This window comes from Vulpes lagopus, chromosome 8, assembly GCF_018345385.1.
Source record: "Vulpes lagopus strain Blue_001 chromosome 8, ASM1834538v1, whole genome shotgun sequence".
NCBI lineage: Eukaryota > Metazoa > Chordata > Mammalia > Carnivora > Canidae > Vulpes > Vulpes lagopus.
Genome location: NC_054831.1, coordinates 130471272 through 130486647, shown reverse-complemented (window position 1 = coordinate 130486647; position 15376 = coordinate 130471272). Strand labels below are relative to the sequence as shown.

The 15376-nt window shown below is 47.8% G+C and overlaps 2 protein-coding genes across 9 annotated transcripts in view; one reads left to right on the top strand and one right to left on the bottom strand.

Annotated features, from left to right (window-relative positions):
- SZRD1 (SUZ RNA binding domain containing 1) overlaps nt 1-10061 on the top strand; it is a 31363-nt gene extending 21302 nt beyond the window's left edge. The window contains exons 4-5 of one of the 4 annotated variants that reach the window (XM_041766090.1): nt 1013-1264; nt 2553-10061. In XM_041766090.1, the coding sequence (XP_041622024.1) occupies nt 1013-1264; nt 2553-2655 (355 nt within the window). In that variant the 3' untranslated portion in view covers nt 2656-10061. Of the gene's footprint in view, nt 1-1009; nt 1265-2552 lie in introns of all 4 variants that reach the window. The other 3 variants (XM_041766089.1, XM_041766091.1, XM_041766092.1) reach the window with 3 other exon arrangements.
- SPATA21 (spermatogenesis associated 21) overlaps nt 6300-15376 on the bottom strand; it is a 27301-nt gene continuing 18224 nt past the window's right edge. For 4 of the 5 annotated variants that reach the window (XM_041766084.1, XM_041766085.1, XM_041766087.1 and 1 more), the window contains exons 12-14: nt 8028-8200; nt 7010-7187; nt 6300-6461 (exon numbers count right to left, since the gene is read on the bottom strand). In XM_041766084.1, coding sequence (XP_041622018.1) covers nt 6404-6461; nt 7010-7187; nt 8028-8200 — 409 coding nt within the window. In that variant the 3' untranslated portion in view covers nt 6300-6403. Of the gene's footprint in view, nt 6462-7009; nt 7188-8027; nt 8201-12891; nt 12951-15376 lie in introns of those variants that run through there. The other variant, XM_041766088.1, reaches the window with a different exon arrangement.

Here is a 15376-nt window from a genome sequence, read left to right as displayed (position 1 = left end):
CCCAGGACTTGTTCCAGTTCCTCCTAGCGGCAGCAGACTTCCTCCAGCCCCTTGCCCACCTGACAGCTGTGGTTCTGAAAACAGGCCCCTGTAGGCTGTTTGGTTCTGAAGAGAAGCTCATTTAGGCCGCTTTTGGGAGGGTCTTTCTGGCTGGTGTAGAGCGATCATTCCTGCCTGGATCCCCTTTTCCCCTGTGGCTTTTGTTTCTCTCCCTTCCTGTGTGGTTCTCTACCTCTCCTTGTGGACACATTGCCCAGTGTGCACATCCACCAGCCTTGGACAGTGCTTCTCCTCTGAGCACTGCCCAGCACTGTTTCTAGGATTGTCCTTTACCCCAGCCCCGCCGCATCCAGCATACCAGAGAGCCATGGTGAGGGAGGTGTCTCTGCTCAGAAAGTCTTCTGAAGAGGTGATCCCGTTGTCTGGTGTAGCTTGTCTCTGGGAGGCACAGGTCACTTACCAGAGGTCTGAGGCAGTTTGGTAAATCCTGTCTTGATGCCAGGCAGGGATGGCGGAGTGGGCTCCTTTGTAGTGTTTGACTGGTTTAAGCACATGTGGTAGAAGGCCATGGCTGGAGTGAACGCTCTGCTGACCCCTAAGCTGGGGGGCTCCCACTACACCAGCCTGTTACACTCTGCTCTGTGTAGGGAAGTTGGGATTTTAACTGACATCATTGGATTCTGGGCACGAAATGTCTTGCCATAGGGGCCAAACGGTGGTTGATGTTGACTGTGAACCTGGGGATAGAAGTCCCAGAATGAGATGCTGTTCCAGCCCCTTTTGCCTGGGGTTAGGTCTGAGGAGCAGACCTGAGGTCGACGTGAACTTATGGCGAGGTTGCTCTTTCGAGAGACCCCTCTTGAGGAGTAAGAATGTTGGTGTCTGGTCAGAGGCCAGAGAATAATGAGTAGACTTAGGAGGGGAAAGTGATGGGGGGTGGGTGAGGTACATGGATGGGGCCTCTGTGGTCAAGGATAGGACTTGTGAAGCTGTGTTTGCTCTTTGTCAGCAGGAAATCCAAATCTCCTCCCAAAGTGCCCATTGTGATTCAGGACGATAGCCTTCCCACGGGGCCCCCTCCACAGATCCGCATCCTCAAGAGACCCACCAGCAACGGTGTGGTCAGCAGCCCCAACTCCACCAGCAGGCCAGCCCTTCCTGTCAAGTCCCTAGCTCAGCGGGAGGCGGAGTACGCCGAGGCCCGGAAGCGGATCCTGGGCAGCGCCAGCCCTGAGGAGGAGCAAGAGAAACCCATCCTCGACCGGTGAGTGTGGCTGGCAGGGCTGACCACGGACCGGACCGCTATGCCAGGCGACTTTGAGGTAGAGGAGGGGGAGTGGCCTGGGGACAAGCAGAGTAGTGAGAGCAGGCAGGCGGCATCTCCAGCTGCTAAGCCGAGCCCGGGAGCAAGGTCAGGGTCTGCCATCTGGCTTACTGGTGTACCCCCTCTGCGTGTCGCAGACTGAGTCAGAAATCTGCCATTTCCTTCCACTTGGGGCTGCCTAGCCTCTCCGTACCCTCATAGCCTCATCTGGGGGGGGAAATGGGATAACGATAGTACCTCCCCTGTCAACTCATTGTGCAAATGAATAAGTATAGTGTCCTGAGAACCCTGCTTGGCACAGCGGAAGTGCTTAGATGTTATCTTCGGGGTCTCATAATAGCTCTCTGTGATGTTTGGTGAATTTTCTAAATCCTTTTTCATTACCGGCACTTTTTTTCTCTGTAGTCCTACAGGTTGCATTATGTAAATTTGTCACCTTCTGCCAAAGCAGTATTTGTAAAAGTAGCCTCTTTCTGACTTTGAGAGGCCTCCTGGGGCTTGCTATTCTGGGACTTGATCTATGTACCTTCTTCCTGTCCCTTCGTTAATCTGATAGACTTCCGTTCTCCAAGCCTTCACTTGGCAGACTAGAAAAATCTGTTTCCTTTTAGTCTTCCATATTAGTATGAGTCATGATTTGGAGAGAAGCAGGGCGCAGCAGTGGCCGGTGCTGGGTCCCTCTGCTGAGCCCTAGGTTTGGGGTCTTACCTCTGCTTGACAGCCTGGAGCCGGGCCACACAGTGCCGTGGAGGTGGAGCTGTCCAGGGTCACTGCCTCGGGACAGGGTGGGCCCTTGAGCACTCCCCCTATCTCTAGATTCAGGGGAAGAGGTGAGCCTAGACTCCCGGCCCTCCTACCCCCCGCTCCCGTGAGCTTCCCAGCTCGTCAGAGAGGGAGCCAGAGTTGGCTGATAGCTACTTTGGCTTCTGCCCTAGCTGCAGTTTTAAGATTTGGCTTTAAGATTTGGGGACCTTGGGCAGCCCCGGTGGCGCAGCGGTTTAGCACCGCCTGCAGCCCAGGGCATGATCCTGGAGACCCTGGATCGAGTCCTGCATCGGGCTTCCTGCATGGAGCCTGCTTCTCCCTCTGCTTGTGTCTCTGCCTCTCTCTCTCTCTCTGAATGAATAAAAAATAAATCTTTAAAAAAAAAAAAAAGTTAAAAAAAAAAAGATTTGGGGACCTCTTGTATGTCTTTTTTCAGGCCTCCCTCTGATCTTCTTCCCTCCAGGCCAACCAGGATCTCCCAACCTGAGGACAGCAGGCAGCCCAATAATGTGATCAGACAGCCTTTGGGTCCAGATGGGTCACAGGGCTTCAAACAGCGCAGATAAATGCGTGCGGGAAAGGATGCCGCCACCGCTGCCGCCATCACCGCCTCTTGGGTCGTCCGCCACGGGTCGCACTGCCGTGGCAGACAGCTGGACTTGAGCAGAGGGAACGACCTGACTTACTTGCACTGTGACCCCCTTTGCTCCGCCCACTGTGACCTTGAACCCCATGCACTGTGACCTCCCTCCTTCCCCCCCCCTTCCCACTGTGATTGGCACGTCTACAAGGGCTGTCCCAAGTCAATGGAAAGGGAAAGGGTGGGGGTTAGGGGAGGGTTGGGGGGACCCAAGAAGGACTCAGAGTAGAGAGTCAGACAGTGTCACTCGGCCACTTGGGGTAAAGCCAGTGCCAGCAATAACAGTTTATCATGCTCATTAATTTGGGATTTCAAAATACGGATGAGAACTCCCGTCCACCCACCTGCAAGTGCATGTCTTCATCACTTAAAAGCAAGTTCCATTTGAAAATGTCCTTTCTTTTTTTTTTTTCTCCTTCCTACTTTTGTTTGTTTATACAAATAATCTGATTTGCAAGAAAAAGTGCATGGGAGGGGTTTTAGCAGTTTAATGAATTTTTAATTGAGAAAGGGTAGTTTGGTAGTCTACTTAAAAATGTTTCTGGGAAATTCACCAGAAACATTAACCAATAGGACTTTGGTGAGCTTAGCTTCTGTATTCCTACTGCCGCCCAGAAAAGGGGCAGGGCTCTGCAGCCCCCAGGACAGATGAGCACCCCATGCCTATACCTCCCTCCCCCAGCTAAGTCCCAGGGCATCTTCGCCCTACCTGGAGACTGAGCTAGCTCTATAGGCTCAGAGAGCCTGGGGAGGATGCCAACCCCACCTCTAGTATTTTGGGAGATAGGGAAAGTGAACAGACTTCCCCTTCCCATACCCCTCAGGGTGGTTCCCTGCCAGCCAGGCTTGCTCCTTCTAGAAGAGAGCAGGGAGTGAGATGCACTCCGGGCTCGGAAGTAAGGAATGTGAGACTTGCTCAGTGTTTTGCTGTTAGCCCGAGGAGAACCAGGAGAAAGTGGTTCCAGGACTCTGAACCTCCTGCCCAGTGTGCTTGGAAGGTGGATAGATCTTCCCACTCCAGCAAGGCTTGAACTCTCAAGAGTCTGTGGAGCACCATCTCTGTTGATGGCACCATGCCTAGTATGTTTCCTTTGTGAAATCACTACCTTGGGAGCAGACCATTCTGAATACATGTGGGAAAAGGCAAGCTGTGCATTGCAAAGATTGGTGGTGACAGACCATAGACCCAGGCCACCCCTCACCCATTTTTCCAGAGCAAGGCTCTGGAATGAAGGCAGTTTCCCCTCTGTCCCTAGAGCCTAGAGATTTGCTTTGGCTCTTTAAGGTGGGAGAGGCTAAGAGGGCAGCTGCCTAGAGCAGCTATGTGTGTGTTTGTATAACTGGGTCCTCTCAGGCTTTCTGGTCTCTTCCATTGCACTGCGCCTTATTCCTCAGCCAGCCAGGTAGCCTCCCCACTCAGCGGATGAATTTTGGAGTGGGTGATAGGACATTTTGTGATTAGGGCAGCTTGCGGTGGCCAAGGTGGCAAGCTAGGTTTTGCAGGCTCACTCCACCTTTGGTTTACCTGGCTCTCAGCCTTGCCCTGTGGGAATGTAGGTCAGGCCCAGTAAGCCATGTCCCACTGCATCTCCCGCTGAGGAGGAAGGGCCAGCTGCCCGTTGAATCAGCAGCTAGTCCACAGCATAGCCTTATAACCATGAGCAGCCAGGAAATGGTGCATGAGCAGAGCTGGAACAGAGCTTCAGTCACAAAGAGGCCACAGGCTGTTGGGTTGTACCCACAGGCTGTTGTAAGAGGGATGATCCCCCAGAAGTGGCAAAGGAAGAAGATTGGCTGCTGTCTTTATAGTTCCACTGCCCTGACCAAGTTTCCTCCTTCTAGATGTACAGTGTCTAGCCTTCATGTAATAGTAGTTTCTGGCCCAAGATGAGACTGTCCTTTCAGTTGGAGAAGGGTACAGAGGTAGGCCAGGTGGGATGGCCAGGAATACTGATTGCTCAGCCATCGGGACCACCTGCTCTTGCCCCCCTCTCCCCTAGTGGGAGCCGAAGGGAAGGCTGGCTGATGGGTGTCTGTGGATTGAGGATGTAGTAGGGACTGGTGTTCCCACCTCCCTCTGGCCAAAGATGGGGCTTTGCCCACTGTACCTGCCACCACCCATCAACAGTTGTACTCTTGGCTTCCCAGATGGAGAGGTGGCAGGCAAAATTTTAAAGAGAAATGAAAACGAGATGTGTTGGGGGGAGGTGGGAGGGTTGATGGGAGAATGGTTTGGATTTTGTGTGTGGGGTTTTTTTTTGTTTGTTTTGTTTTTCTTTCTTTTTTTTTTTTTGATTGTCTGTAACTTTCCTTAAGTGCTTCTTCTTCTTCTTTTTTTTTTTTTTTTGTTTTTTTCTTTTAAGTAAGCTGCAGGCTTTGGCTTGGAAAACCCCAGGGGGGGTGGGGGTGGGGCAGAAACCTGAGGCTGCTGCCTGTTTATCTGCCTTCATGGTACTGTCCCCCTTTCCCCCAGCTCCTCCCTGACCCCATGAGCCAGGCCCAGACCTTCCAGCTAACCGCTTCCCATGAGCCACTACTCTGATGTCAGCCTATAACCAAAGGAGCTGGGGGTCCAGGCCTGGTGACCAACCCTTCTCAGCCCACTCAATCAGGGTGCTCCCCACCTGCAGGCAGGAGGCAACACCCTATCTGCTACCATCAGCCCCTTCCAGAGCCCACTGCCCCGCCCTGCCCTGTCCAGCCCAGCCATACCCTGCTCTGCCCCATGTGGGGATGCTCTGCTCAGGGATGGGCGGGCAGGGCTGCCCCAGCCTCCCTGGTAAGCAGAGGCTCTGGAAACGTCCGGGGTCCTGTTTTCTGCTCGTGTGATCCCAGGGGTGCATGTGGGCCCCTTGGGTGTCTGAACAGAAGGGCATGGGAGGGAGGGCCGCACCCCTGCAGTCCTGCTCTGCTGGTCTAGCGGGCAGCTGCCTACCCCACCCCACCCCGCACCGCGGGCTCCTGAGTCGGCAGATTAAGCATTTTATAAATTGTATTTTAAATACATGTTTTAAACTTGTCAGAACCTTGTCCTCATTTCAGTCCCTGGCCTCCTAACCTCTTGCTATGCCTGCTTGATTAATCACTGGGGGAGCTACCTCTGCTCAGTCCCAGGGAGGGGCTCTCTCTGTTAGAGAAATAGGCCTGGGGTGGTGTGTGGGTTGGGGGGGCAAAGACCCACATACCCTTAAGTTCCATGAGAAAGGCCCCCAAGCGTCTGGGGCCCTCTCAGAGCATGGCTGAGACCCCTCCTGCCCTTCTGCAAAGTCAGTCTTCTGCTTTTAAGGTCCAGAATCTTTACCTTCGAGCAAGTGGGAAGAGATGCTTTCGCCTTTGTGAGGCTCCTAGTCCAAAGGAGCACTCATCTGAAGAGTCCCAACTCTGAGCTTTGAGAGTGCATAGAAGGTCAAGACTTTGCACCCAGGGTCCCTTTAGCAGGAGTCCCAACCCTGACAGGGTTTCAAGATGTTTCTTGCTTCAGGGTTTCCTAAGCCTGAGGGAATCTGGGGCCCTGTACTCTGAGAGCCAAGTGGAAAACCTGAGGGCCTTCCTTGCCCCACACACAGAAGCTGAGGTTCTTGGTGTTTATTGGCTTACCAGGCCACAAAAGCAAAATCCAGCAGCGGTACCTGCCTGATGACCTGAACAGCTGCCCAGAGTCAGGACTCCATAGGTCAGTGTGTTCGAGCCAGGACAGAGCTGAGCCACTTTCGGCACTCAGAGCCGTGTTCCCTAGGGAGAGAGGTGAGGAGAAAGGTGGGAGGAAATGAGCCATTCCCACATGCCCCGGGGAGAGGAGGCTTTCCTGGGAAGCAATGGAGCCTAGTAGTTGGGCTCAGGGGCCTGACTGCAAGTCCTGATTCCTTTTGTCCCCAAAGTGCCTGAAAGGGGATTGGCAGGGGAAGCTTCCCTCCATCCAGCAGTCAAGCCTGTTTCATACTGCTCCTAACATGGAGTCATACTCAGGCAAAAGACTTGCGAGCTGACCTCGTGCATGAGAAAGGCAGATGGTACCAGCCTAAGAGAAAGACGCTATGTGCCACTGTGTCGGCACAGGAAGGAAGAAGTACCCTGACTTAAGCACAGCCAGTGTGGTACATGGGCCCTCAATGTAGGTTAGTTTCTCACTGCTTCCATCCTTTCCCCCTTTTCCTCCCTGGAGCAGCAGTATCCTGGGCATCATCTCTTGGAAGGATGGATTCCCCTCAGGTTAGGCCAGGGCCTTGTGAAAAAGGAGGTGAATGGGCCTGGGCTGGAGCTCCTGCCTCTTGGGCACCCACCTGCTTCCTTGAGATGCTGACTGGAAGAGGAGGCTATGGATGTCGGGGCCCAGGCTGGCGGGGGTGCATGGGTCCAGCACATACTGGCTGCCCTGCTTCCGACGAACCATCTTCTTGTCCAACCTCGGACAGAGTGGGATGCAGGGCACCTGGGCATAGGGGCTCTGCAGGTTGGCAGCTGGCAAGGGAGGAGGAGGCAGGAGAGGGGAATGATTCAGAGCAAGCCCAGCCTTGGGAGGCAGGCAGACCCAGCTGAAATCCCAGCTTTGCCACATAACAAGCTGGGTGGGTTTGGGCAGATCCGTTAACCTGAGCCTCTGTGTAAGCTGGAGGCGAGTACCCACCCCACACAGCTGACGATGAGGATTAAAGGGCTAATACACGCACAGCGCGCAGCTCAACACTGAGCACTGTGTAAGGGCTAACAGCTTACACAGGAGCACATGTCTTGGTGATGGGTCCTGCATTCTGGTTGGCACACTAGAGAGACTCTGGAAAGCTCCTAGCCCATCACTTGGCACCTGCACTTAAGGGGAGACAGTCTTGCCCAGTGAAAAGAGCACAGGTTTTGGAGTCAGACCTGGGTATAAACTGCCCTTTCTGACACACATTAGCTGTGGGACCTTGGGCATAGACTTCCTCAGTTTCACTGTTCTCATCTGTAAAATGGGGTAAACATGTGATGGTGAGGATTAAATTCTAGCACATTTACAAAGAGCTTAGCATGGGGAGTGACCACAGTGTTCAGTTAATGGTGATCTACGATTGCTAATCACCCACCCTGCTCAGTGGAGGCTCTTGGGACCAACGTGTGCTCAGCGCTAAGCCCAGGGCAAGAGTGCAGAAGGCCCTTGTCAGAGGGCTAGCGATCGTGATTTTCAGATCATTGACTAATGCACACAGTTAATCCTGAAGTGGGAAACCATGTCTCTCAGCTCCTAGGTCTGGCTGTCGGGGCCCAGGGAAAGAGGCCAGGTGGGCAGGAAAGCAGAGTGCTCACCATGCCCAAGGCCCTCACCATAGTTCTGCTGCTTCAGCCGGCTCAGGATCCTGAGGACCCTTCGTTCTGGGACTTCCAAGTCTGCCTCCTGGGGGTTGTAGGGAAGCTTCTTCCGGGACCGCAGCCGGCCTATGGCCAACTCCATCTCTCGGGCCTTGCAGGTGCCTTCCTTCAGCTTCTTCTGGTAATAGCTGGGGAGGCAGTGCCCACCCAGCTCAGCCTGGCTGTATTTAGTTCATCCTCCTCCCCCCTCACTGCTTAGGAGCCCCTGTTCTGCCTAGCCAGCTCTGGGACAGGGACACAAGCCCAGGAGTTAGGAGACATGGGTTTCAGTCCCATCTCTGCCATTAACTCCCCCTCACTGCCTTGCTTTGGCCTCCAGTCACCCTTATGTCAATTGGTTATCTCTACCCTATCACTGCAAGTCACAGGACTTCTCTGGGCTTCAGGTTTCCTGGGTAAAATGGACCAGTCTTTGTGTTATAGGATAAAATAACAAGGCCCATCAAGCACTCAGCAACGTGGCCCACGGAAAGAGCCTGGCAACTGTCACCTGTCAATGCTGTCGCTGATATTCTTACTTAGATGTACAAGTGCTCTGTAAGACAGCTGTGCAATTAACCTGCTCATCTTGCAGATTCAAGTTTTATTTTCTTGACACCCTGCTATTTGCCTTCCCACTAGACTGCAGCTCCGCACATTCATTCAGCAGATGAGTGTTTACTGTAGGCCGCCATGCATCTAGGTGCTTGGGGAAAGCAGTGCAGGAGAGAAGGTTTCTGCCTCCTACTGTCTCAGCCCCTCTCTCACTCCAGCCACTGCTGCGGTGACCACTTCCACACGGACTTCGAGCAGCTTTGCATAGGGGCAGTCTGAGGTGGCCTCACCTCAGAAGTCTCCTGCCTGGAGCTTCTCTGACACCCAGAGTGCAACCCAGAAGTTCAGAGGAATTAAACCACCGTGGGGGTCACCCTTGACTAAAGGAGCTAGCAGCTAAGGTATACAAGTTTCTCTTTCTTCTAACAGAATTCTGAGTCAACATTCATAGTCTCCTCAGAAGATCCTGGGGGTGGTTGACTCAATAACATATGCTCATATTGGTTCCTCCCTCCTCTGTTCACATTCTTTCTCTTGCTCCTCCTTGGAATCCCTTCTTAAATCAACCACCTAGGCACACACCTAGTGAGAGAGTCAGATCATGAAAAATAGATACAAGACCATGTCAGTAGTGATGGGTGTAATGAGAGCAAGTAAAAGCTGGTGAGTGGGTAGTGATGAGAGGCTAGTTTGCTCACAGTGCTCAGCAAAAGTCTCAGAGGTGATGATATTTGAGCAGAAGGAGGGGAGGGAACAAGTCAAATGGATATCTCTGGAGGAATAGTCTTGGACAGAGGGAATGGCATGTGGAAAGGGCAGGAGGTAGAAAAGAGCTCAGTGAGCTCTAGGAATGGCAAGGAGGCCAGAAGGAGCTAGAGCCTGGTAAATGAGGAAGAGTGGGAGATGTGGGCAGCAGGATGGCAACCAGACCACCCAGGGCTTTGAGGCAGTGGTGAGGGGTGGGCATGCTACTTGGTGTTGGGAAACGTTTAAGGCTTAAGTTGTTAGTGCTGCTAAGGTCTATGCCTATCTCTGGGGCCTGAAATTTGGGGGTTTGATGAGTTTCACATAGAACACAAAAAATGACCAGAGCCCTCACATGAGAGTTGGATCTAGACCTCTGTGTAAAACTAGGACCTGAAAAGGCACATGCTGAGTAAAGAGATGATCCAGAAAATAACTTCACCCCACAGGGGCCAAAAGGACATGAGCAAAGTGTGTGCAACTTTCTCGGTCACAATTTTAAAGGAAATTGCTTGCTCTGCACTTCCTCTCTCCCCTTCCTGAGGGCTTGAATTCAAATGTGTTGCTGGTAAATTGGCTTAGGATTGACCTAGGAAATGGTGGAACAATAAGTTAGAAAGAAACAGTAAGTTGTATGCTGGGCAGCCTTGTCTTCCTGCCTGCTTCTTCTGGACTGTCAATATAAGAGAAAAATAAACTATCTTGTGTGAACTATAGTGCATTGGGGTCTATTCCTGAACTAATATAACCAATATAGAATTCTCTACCCAGCTAAACTACTCAGTAAGTGTGAATGTAAAATAAACTCTTTTGCAAACACATATAATCTTAAAAATTTTGCATCCCATGCATTCTTTCTCAAAAAGCTACCGGAGGACATGTTCTTCTAAAATGAGGGCATTAATCAAAACAGAAAAGGAAGATAACACAGAAAACAGGAGATCCGATACAGGAGAGGCAAAGTAAAGGAAGATAGTGAAAGGAGCTCCCATATTGGACAAGTTTAGATTAGATCACTATAACTGAAAAGACAGAATAGGGCCATTTCAAGGGCTGGCCAGTTGTTGAATCACTGCCTTTGTAACTCAAAAAAAGCTACTAGGGAAACATGCTCCCGTTATTTTTTAATTAAACCAAACAAACCAAGAAAGATCAAGCAAACCAAGGAAAAGTAAGGCATGTAACCTAACAAACAGAGAATCTGAATCAGAGGAAAGGAATGAGTTAAAAAAAAAAATCAAGGCAATTGTCAACTTCAGGAACTAGAAAGACAAGGAAATAAAATCATAGTATAATAAGATACTCAGCTATTAAAAATTACATAGCCAGAATAATACAAACTTCCCCAAATCATTTAGTCAAAAACAATATTTTAGGATAGGTAGAGGGGAGCTTAGGTGATAGTTGTATCAGATAGCTAAATCCATACTATAATAGGAAGTCAATAAAGGATAAAGTTATATCCGTTGAATGCTAACCAAAGGAAGTCAGCATAGCCATATTTATATTTTAAAAATTAGGCCTTGAGATAAAAAGCATTACTAGAGAGACAAATGATTCCCATATAATGATAACATGTCCCATTCATTAGGGAATATGAAATTCTTTTTTTTTTTTTAAGATTTTATTCATTTATTCATGAGAGACACACAGAGAGAGGCAGAGACACAGGCAGAGGGAGAAGCAGGCTCCATACAGGGAGCCCGATGCAGGACTTGATCCCGGGACTCCAGGATCATGCCCTGCCCCGAAGGCAGGCACTAAACTGCTGAGCCACCCAGGGATCCCCAGGAATATGAAATTCTAAACATGAAATATAAAGCAAAATCTGATAGAACTATAAGGAGAAGTAGACAACTTCATTATCACAGAAGTGATAATAGATACTCAGCTTTGCCAGTAATAGATAACTGGCAAAGCTGAGTAGAAGGAACCCATAGACTATGTGGATGGATGGATGTGACTGTGTTCTGATAAAAGTTTAAGTGTGAAAACAGTGAGCTGAATGTGGCCTGCAGCCCGTAATTTGTTGACCTCTGCCTACTACAGACCTTACTTAAAACTAAAATCCACGGGAGAAACAGAGTTTGGAAATTGAGTCTACCAAGTTAGAGGATTTATGTAGCCCCTGGGTCTTTCACAAATATGCCCTAACAAAGTAAAAAACCAAGATTACTTAAAGAGATCAGCCAGTAACCTGAACTGCCTACAAGAACAAAAAATTAACACTTATCAAAGGAAGAGTCTGATGTCCAAACAAAACAGAATCCAATCTCTAAATCATCATCTAAAATGTTCAGGACACAATAAATTATCAATCAAACATGCATGGGGTGCCTGGGTGGCTCAGTCAGTTAAGTGTCTGACTTGGTTTTGGCTCAGGTCATGATTGCAGACTCCTGATACCGAGCCCCAAGTTGGGCTCTACACTCAGTGAGAATCTGCTTGAGTTTCTCTCAATCTCCATCTGCCCCTCTTCCCTCTTCCCTGCTCACTCACTCACTTTTCTCTCTAAAATAAAGAAATAAAATCTTTTTTAAAAATTAGACATGCAAAATGTGGCCCATAGTAAGACCTATAAAAATAAACTCATGGAAAGCAACCTTGAGGAAGTCCAGACATTGGACTTAGTAGACAACGGCTTTAAAGGAGCTATTAAAGGGAGACTTGGGTGGCTTAGACAGTTAAGCATCTGCCTTCAGCTCAGGTCATGATCTTGGGATCCTGGGATTGAGCCCCACATCAGGCTCCCTGCACAGCAGGGATCTGCTTCTCTCGCTCTCTGCCCACTCATGGTCTTTCACTCTCAAATAAATAAATAAAATATTTTTTAAAGGAACTATTAAAAATATATTCAAATAATTGAAGGAAAATGTGATCTCAATGAATAGAGAAATAGAAACAATAAACATGAAACAAATGGAAGTTCTAGAGCCAAAAGGTACAATAACTGAAGTGAAAACGTAACTGAATAAGCTTCACAGCAGATTGGAGATAGCAAGAAGGAATTAGTAAACTTGAAGACAGATCAATAGAAATCATCCAATCTGAAGAACAGAAAAAAAAAATTGAAGACAAATGAACAGAATTCCGTTTCTGGCCATAATGAAGGAACTGGTGCTGAAATTATCCTCTTGCTGTAAATAACTATACATGGACAAAATATATGAAACCTGTCAGATATTGAACAACAGGCAGCACAAGACTATAATCCCTGAGAGAAAATAAACCAATGAGGTGAGCTTAATGGTCTCTACAAAAATTTGCCTGGAGGTACCTTCTGGACTCCGATGCGGTGTTCTGCATCCAGGCAGAACAATAGACTCACTGAGGTAAGGGGACAGACATTGTAATTGGTGAAGATGGAGGCCCTGGGATTAGTTATCAGGATATCAAAGAGATGGGAGCCATGCAAAGAAAGAGTTGCAGAAACATGCAGTACATACATTGCACGTAGTTGCATACTAAGCAGTACATACATAGTGTAAAATTTTATGAAGCCAGACAAAGAACTAAAAACCAAGTAATTACCAGAGTTTACCTAGGACTGAGAGACACATGAGTTTCAAACAGGCAGAGCAGAAAGATGTTCTTGAACACCTGTGGAATTAGTAGAGCTCTTAGATGAGTTCTTTTTCAGTAGTTGGGACTAAATCAGCCCTATAGTAGAGACTATACCAGATCCTCCCTGACAAAGCTTTAAAACCTTGAACAAGGGACACCTGCCTGGCTCAGTTGGTACAGCATGTGGCTCTTGATCTCAGGGTCATGAATATGAGCCCCATGTTAGGGGTAGAGTTTACTTAAAATAAATAAAATAAAATAAATAAAATAAAATAAAATAAAATAAAATAATAAAATAATAAAATAAAAAAAAAAATAAAACCTGAAAAAGAGAAGACAATTCTCAGTAACTTAACCACCTGCTCTCGGGTTCAATTCTTTTTTTTTTTTTTAACAATTTATTTATTTATTCATGAGAGATACAGAGAGATAGAGGCAGAGAGACACAGGCAGAGGGAGAAGCAGGCTCCTCACAGGGAGCCTGATGTGGGACTCAATCCTGGATCCCAGGATCACACCCTGAGCCTAAGGCAGATGCTCAACTGCTGAGCCATCCAAGCGTCCCTTGAGTTCAATTCTTTAAAGAACAAGATACAGACACTCAATAAAGGAAGTGCCATAATATCTAGCATCCAATAAAAAATTAGCAGACATAAGAAGCAGGAAAGTGATCAATAAAAAAAGAAAAATAAGTTTATATAATCAGATACAGAAATGGCAAAGATGATGGAATTAGCAGAAGACCTTAAATGAGCTATTATAATTATGCTCAAGGATTTAAAGGAAATATGAACATGAGGAGAAAATTAAAACTATGAAATAGAACCAAATGAGGGGCACCTGGATAGCTCAGTGGTTGAGTGCCTGCCTTTGGCTCAGGTTGTGGTCCTGGACCAAGTGTGTCTCTCATTAATAAATAAATTAGGGATCCCTGGGTGGCGCAGCGGTTTGGTGCCTGCCTTTGGCCCAGGGCACGATCTGGGAGACCCTGGATCGAGTCCCACGGTGGGCTCCCGGTGCATGGAGCCTGCTTCTCCCTCTGCCTGTGTCTCTGCCTCTCTCTCTCTCTCTCTCTCTCTGTGTGACTATCATAAATAAATAAAAATTTAAAAAAATTAATTAATTAAAAATTTTAAAAAAATATATTTTTTGAAATAGAACCAAGTGAAATATTTAAATATGAAAAAATGCAATAGCTGAAATGAAAAATTCATTGGATGAGTTTAAAGGAGGTTAGAAAAAAATAGAAAAAAAATAAAGGAGCTTAGATACAGCAAAGAAAAGATCAGCAAACTTGAATACTTAGCAATAGAAATTCAAAGTGAAGCGCAGAGAGAAAATTAGAGATACAATGATCACAGCCTGCTCAATGACTGATGAAACAATTTTAAGTGCTATGGAATTGGAGTCCTAGAAGGAGAGGAGGGGGGCATATAAAAATATTACTTACAGAAAAATGTACCCAAAAAAGAGAATTATGATAAAAGCTATGAATTATAAATAAATCCGGGATCCCTGGGTGGCGCAGCGGTTTGGCGCCTGCCTTTGGCCCAGGGCGTGATCCTGGAGACCCAGGATTGAATCCCACGTCGGGCTCCCGGTGCATGGAGCCTGCTTCTCCCTCTGCCTGTGTCTCTGCCTCTCTCTCTCTCTGTGACTATCATAAATAAAAATTAAAAAAAAAAAAAAAACTGGAATTCCCTTGAACACCAATAAAAATTAATTGAAAAATAAATAAATAAACTGGAATTCCCTGATCCTAACCTTCACTGCTTTCCTACCTCTATAATTTTAAAAAAAGAAAAAAAAAAAAAAGAATTATAAATAAATCCAAGAAGTTCAATGACCCCAAAGTAGGATGAATACGAACTGAATTGACCTAATCTTGGGACTAAGACTGAGTCAGTGAACTATGGGACATCATGCTTACATTTGTTCTTTTTTTTTCTTAAGGATTTATTTATGCAAGAGTGTGTGTGAGAGAGAGAATGAGCAGGGGGGAATGGCAGAGGCAGAGGGAGAAGCAGAGTCCCAGCTGAGAAGGGAGCCTGATGTGGGGGCTCAATCCCAGGACCCCAGGATCATGACCTGAGCCAAAGGCAGATCCTTAACTGACAGCCACTCAGGCACCCAGATTTGTTTTTTCTACTTGTTACACTTGTTTTACCCCCTTGTAGAGCTATCTTATTTCACAAATTCTAACTTGAATTTCTCCCCATAGTCGCTAGCTAAGCTTTTTTTTTTTTTATTTTTTATGATTTTATTTATTTATTCATGAGAGACACAGAGAGGCAGAGACAAAGACAGAGGGAGAAGCAGGGTCCCTGCAGGGAGCCCGATGCAGGACTCGATCCCAGGACCCCAGGATCATGCCCTGAGCCAAAGGCAGATGCTCAACCACTGAGCAATTCAGGTGCCTAGCTAGGCTTTTTTTATTTTTATTTTATTTTTATTTTTATTTT